Source organism: Thamnophis sirtalis, unplaced genomic scaffold (genome assembly GCF_051295495.1).
Source record: "Thamnophis sirtalis isolate CommonGarterSnake01/CBP01778 unplaced genomic scaffold, rThaSir2_p1.2 scaffold_11, whole genome shotgun sequence".
Classification (NCBI taxonomy): Eukaryota; Metazoa; Chordata; class Lepidosauria; order Squamata; family Natricidae; genus Thamnophis; species Thamnophis sirtalis.
Window position 1 is genome coordinate 66847079 of NW_028261391.1, and position 6000 is coordinate 66853078.

General features: G+C 41.3%; 1 protein-coding gene across 1 annotated transcript in view; it reads left to right on the forward strand.

Moving 5' to 3' along the window:
• PTPRE (protein tyrosine phosphatase receptor type E) overlaps positions 1–6000 on the forward strand; it is a 139359-nt gene that overhangs the window by 109550 nt on the left and 23809 nt on the right. The window contains exons 8-9 of the mRNA XM_087725982.1: positions 5656–5732; positions 5849–5885. Coding sequence (XP_087582108.1) covers positions 5656–5732; positions 5849–5885 — 114 coding nt within the window. The remainder of the gene's footprint in view (positions 1–5655; positions 5733–5848; positions 5886–6000) is intronic.

Below are 6000 nucleotides of genomic sequence, written 5' to 3' on the forward strand. Positions count from 1 at the left end.
GGCAGGTTACAGCACAGAGTAACTTTGGTCATGCTTGTTGATGGCCTGTGGCAAGGTTGGATATGGGTAGTGCAATCATTCTGCTTCTTAATTTCTTAGTAATTTTTGATACAGGTGATCATGGTATCTTTTTAGACTGGCTGCAAAGCTTGAACAGGAGCACTGTTTTGCAGTGATTTTCTTTTCTTTGTAGTTAGTTCAATTAGTCCACTGCATGTCAAAAGTCACCCTTTTGTTTAACATCTACGTAGAAATGCTGTGTGAGGCCCTCTGCCAGCTCAGGGCAAAGTATTGTCAGGAGATTAGTGTAGTACATATCAGTGGTGGGTTTCAAAAATTGTTTGAACCTACTCTGTGGGTGTGGCCTCCTTTGTGGGAGTGGCTTGCCGCCCATGTGACCGGATGGGAGTGGCTTGCTGCCCATGTGACCGGATATGAAGATGCTGACGACACTTGTCAGAACCACCTTAAATTACCTCACACACAGCACTGGCCTGCCTAAGAATATGATGGAAACTTGTTTTTTAAAAGGCATCTTTGGTTTGCGTTAAAACAACTTCAACACACGCAATGTTCTGATTGCACCACAAACGCAGTAGTCATCCTTACCTTTCACAGAGGCACTGAGTTTTATAAATATGAGCATGATAGTGTAGAATAATCATATCCAAGGACCAGTGGTGGGTTTCAAAAAATTTTGGAACCTCTTCTGTGGGTGTGGCCTGCTTTCCGGGTCCACTGGTGGAACCTCTTCTAACCGGTTCGGTAGATTTGACGAACTGGTTCTATCGAATAGGTGCGAACTGGTAGGAACCCACCTCTGGTACATATACCCAAATATGCATCTAAATTCTAGGAGAAGCAAGTGATGCTGTCAAGCTTCTGTCCCAGTATAGGGAGACTGTGCACAACTGGAGCACAATTGGGTTAAATCCTGTCCCAAGACTTTGGGCCTCCTGCGCCTGTGGATCTTCCATCTTTGGTTTTAGATGGGACTGCACTTGTTCATTCAGAGTGATATGTAATCTGAGGGTCATCTTGAATTCACAGCTCTTGCTTGAAGAGCGAATGGAAGTTGCAGCTAAGTGGATCCTTCCACAGATACATCTAATATGCCAGCTGTACCCTTTCCTGGGCCAGGAGGCCATTCAGATAGTCACCTTAATCATTTCACAATTGGATTCTTTTAACACGCTCTATATGGTCTACCCTTGAAAATAACTCAGAAGCTACAGCTACTTGAGAATGCAGTGGCATGGGTAATAAGAGGCATGCCTTGGTATACTCAGCTGACCCAACGGTTTCATGAGCTGTAACTGGTTACTGATTGACTTCCAAGTACAATTCAAGGTCCTGGTTATCAGCTATCAAGCCCTTTGTGGGCTGGGCCTGTTTGTTGTCTGTGGGATTGTCTATTTCCAGTTTCTTTTGTCCATCCAGTGATATCAGGCACATTCAATGTGCTTTGGATCCCATCGTTATGCATGGTGTACTGGGACCCAGAAGCCATGCCTTCTGTGCTGCGGTAGCTGCCTTCAATAATCGTAGAGATCTGGATGGTTCCATCCTGAGGTCATGCAAGAAATTAGCTGTTCTGTCAGGCTTTGGGGCAGGGTGATGGTTAGATGATTTTCAAAGAGTGCTTTTCGTCAGGTTGTTTATGATTTATTTTTGTTGCTCCCCCCCCCCTTATGTGTTGCCCAGGATTGTTGGGAATCAGGTGGACTCTCATACTATATGTATGTGTTCATATACAGGTAGTAGCCCTCGACTTAATAGCCATAATTGTGACAGGATTGCAGAGGTGGGTTCCTACCAGTTCGCACCAGTTCGGTAGAACCTGTCCGTCAAATCTACCGAACCGGTTAGAAGAGGTTCCACCAGAAAGCAGGCCACACCTACAGAAGAGGTTCCAAAAATTTTTGAAACCCACCACTGACACACACACACACACACACACACACACACACACACAGAGAGAGAGAGAGAGAGAGAGAGAGAGAGAGAGAGACAGACAGACAGACAGACAGACAGACTCACACAAGAGAAAGAAAGGAAGAAAGAAATAAAGAAAAAAGAAAGAAAAAGTGAGAGAGATGAAAGGAAAAAAGGAAAAAGGGACAGAGAGACAAAAGGAAGGAAAGAGAGAGAGAGAGAGAAAGAGAAAGAAAGGAAGAAAAAAAGAAAGAAAAAAAGAAAGAAAAAGTGAGATGAAAGGAAAAAGGGACAGAGAGACAAAAGGAAGGAGAGAGAGAGAGAGAGAAAGAGAAAGAAAGGAAGAAAGAAATAAAGAAATAAAGAAAAAAAAAAGAAAAAGTGAGATTTGGGTATATGTACCAGAGGTGGGTTCCTACCAGTTCGCACCTATTCGTGGGTGGGTTTCAAAAATTGTTCGAACCTACTCTGTGGGTGTGGCCTCCTTTGTGGGAGTGGCTTGCTGCCCATGTGACCAGATGGGAGTGGCTTGCCGCCCATGTGACCGGATATGAAGATGCCGACGACACTTGTCAGAACCACCTTAAATTACCTCACACACAGCACTGGCATGCATAAGAATAGGATGTAAACTTGTTTTTTAAAAGGCATCTTTGGTTTGCGTTAAAACAACTTCAACACACGCAATGTTCTGATTGCACCACAAACGCAGTAGTCATCCTTACCTTTCACAGAGGCACTGAGTTGTATAAATATGAACATGATAGTGTAGAATAATCCTATCCAAGGACCAGTGGTGGGTTTCAAAAAATTTTGGAACCTCTTCTGTAGGTGTGGCCTGCTTTCCGGGTCCACTGGTGGAACCTCTTCTAACCGGTTCGGTAGATTTGACGAACCGGTTCTACCGAATAGGTGCGAACTGGTAGGAACCCACCTCTGGTACATATACCCAAATATGCATCTAAATTCTAGGAGAAGCAAGTGATGCTGTCAAGCTTCTGTCCCAGTATAGGGAGACTGTGCACAACTGGAACACAATTGGGTTAAATCCTGTCCCAAGACTTTGGGCCTCCTGGGCCTGGGGATCTTCCATCTTTGGTTTTAGATGGGGCTGCACTTGCTCATCCAGAGTGGTATGTCATCTGAGGGTCATCTTGAATTCACAGCTCTTGCTTGAAGAGCGAATGGAAGCTGCAGCTAAGTGGATCCTTCCACAGATACATCTAATATGCCAGCTGTACCCTTTCCTGGGCCAGGAGGCCATTCAGACAGTCACCTTAATCATTTCACAATTGGATTCCTTTAACAGTGTCAAAAGAAAACCACACCAAAGGCAAGAAATGTCCTGTTTTTTTACCAGATGGTTCTAGTTAAAAATAGAAACACCGTTCAAAAGTGTTTCATGCCAAGGATGAGGCAAGATATTAAATAGAATGTTTAAGATCAGTTGATGTAGTGCACTAAATATTTGCATACATTTCACTATGTACCTGAAATAGAGATGTAATATATAATAACAAATAAATATATAACAAATAATATGTATTTAAGGGGAAAAGGGACATTCTACTGTCCATTTCCTCTTCCCGGAACATCTGGTAGGACCACCACCTCTGTAAAAGCTTTCCATGTATTGGTATTGGTATTTTATTATTTGTATGCCACCCTTCTCCGGGAGGACTCAGGGCGGCGAACAATTCAAAGGGGAAAAAAGGGGGAACATAAAAGACAAAAGACAAATAATAAAAGTAGGCAACAGTCGCACAACCATACATGTCGAGAGGGGAGGGAACTCATCACCCCCAGGCCTGCCAACAAAGCCAAGTTTTGACGGCTTTTCGGAAGGCCTGGAGAGAGGTGAGGGTCCGAATCCCTGCGGGGAGTCTGTGTGCTGCGGACAAATCTGATTTAAGTTGGTGACTTGCAGATTTTCATCTAGCCTTTTTCAGATTTTTCCTCCCAGCCAGTCATAAATTCTGTGCTTCCGTAGACATTTCTGGCTTGGCTGTTGAAAGTAAGTCTTGCCTGCAGCCTTGTTTTTTCCAGTCATAGGAATAGTGATCTGATGGAAAACCTTCCACAAGATTAATATTCCTAATGGAAAATAGTAAGTGAGGATTAGATTCCAGTGCTAACATCCAGGATATAAATCCAGTAGTATTTATAAGTATTTGTAAGGTAATCTGGAAATTATCCAATGATAGAAGGCATCACATTTAAATTAATTTAAATGTCATTCATATTATTAATTTGGGCACAATTAAAAGCTGCTTTATCTTTATTTGTCTCCCTTATGGTATGGTCTTACCAGATGATTCTATCTGAGGTGGTGACAAGATTCTCCTAGAACAGTGTTTCCCAAACTTGGCAACTTGAAGATGTCCGGACTTCAACTCCCAGAATTCCCCAGCCAGCATTCGCTGGCTGGGGAATTCTGGGAGTTGAAGTCTGGACATCTTCAAGTTGCCAAGTTTGGGAAACACTGTCCTAGAAGTATTAAACAATAATATTCTTTCTGTTCCTGAGATTCCAAATAGATTCAGTAATGATCAAATTGATAAAGTTTTTGTGTACATTAGAAGCCATGCCCAATTAGAAAGGCCATGTGTGGCCAGAGAGTAGGGATGAGTGTCATCAACTGGTGTAATGATTCAGCCTGGTATCACAAATGGGCAACTGAATCTGAAGGATGTAGATTCCTCAACATTGAGTTCCCACTTCTAGTCGTCCTTCCATCTTCTCTCCTCGCTAGAGTTACAAGGTTATAATCCCTACCACCAACTTTTGAGGGTACTAATGTTGCTGGCTTTAGAGCCGAGGTGGCGCAGTGGTTAGAGTGCAGTACTGCAGCCACTTCAGCTGACTGCTAGTTCTGCAGTTCGGCGGTTCAAATCTCACCGGCTCAAGGTTGACTCAGCCTTCCATCCTTCCGAGGTGGGTAAAATGAGGACCCAGATTGTGGGGGCAATATGCTGACTCTATAAACCGCTTAGAGAGGGCTGAAAGCCCTATGAAGCAGTATATAAGTCTAACTGCTATTGCTATTTCAATAGCACATCAAAAGGAATGCCATGGGAACAGCAGCTTTTCATGTCAAATATTTTCCTTCTGTTTCAGAGACATGAGATAACCTATCATTCATGGGGTGAGAAAGAGTCCTTAGATCATTGTAAAAGGGATTACATGAGACCAGTTACTAAGTCTGATATCTACTAGTTATTTCTAGGAGAACAACATCAACAAGGGAATGTTGTGTGAGGACATCATAACTTTTATTATGTTTGTAATCTGGGAATCGCTATCATAAAAAAGAGTATCATAGCTTTATTTGTAAAGAGGCTGTCCCTAAATTACTTGGTCTATGTCCATTTGTAGTGGTAAAATTAATGCTACCGTTGAACTGGGAGCCAATGAAATTAGCACAACACAGGGTTTTAATTCAGGATACTTTATGTTGCTTATTAATCATTTTTCTTTCTTTCCAAGATTTTGCATTTATGTTCATGATACATTGCTAAACTGATGCTTTAAAAATCATTATTTTAGTTGGCTGAATGCATGGTGTTATTTAGTATAAGAAGCTATTATATTTATAAATAATCATACATTGCTGTATCAACTTTTTCAGGTTAGCTTTTTTTAGAAGAAAATTACATATTTAGATCTTTATCCACATTTCACTTGAGTTAGATATAAACTGTTCTGTGTTCATTGTTACAGATGATCATTCCAGAGTAACTTTAATGCAAATGGATGGATTTCAGTGTTCAGACTATATTAATGCTTCATATATAGATGTAAGTGAAATCATTTTCTTTTTCAATTACTTATTTACCCAAAACAACGACATGTTTTTAAAAGCATCTTTAATGTATATTCTTATGAAAATAACACACATTTTTTTTTCTCCTAGGGCTTCAAGGAAAAGAATAAATTTATAGCTGCTCAAGGTATCTTTTGGATTTTTTTTTAAATTTATTTTTATTTTTCATTACATACACAACAATGGGAAAAGGGGAAGGAGTGGGAAAAAGGGGGGGGAGACCCCATGATCACATACAATAT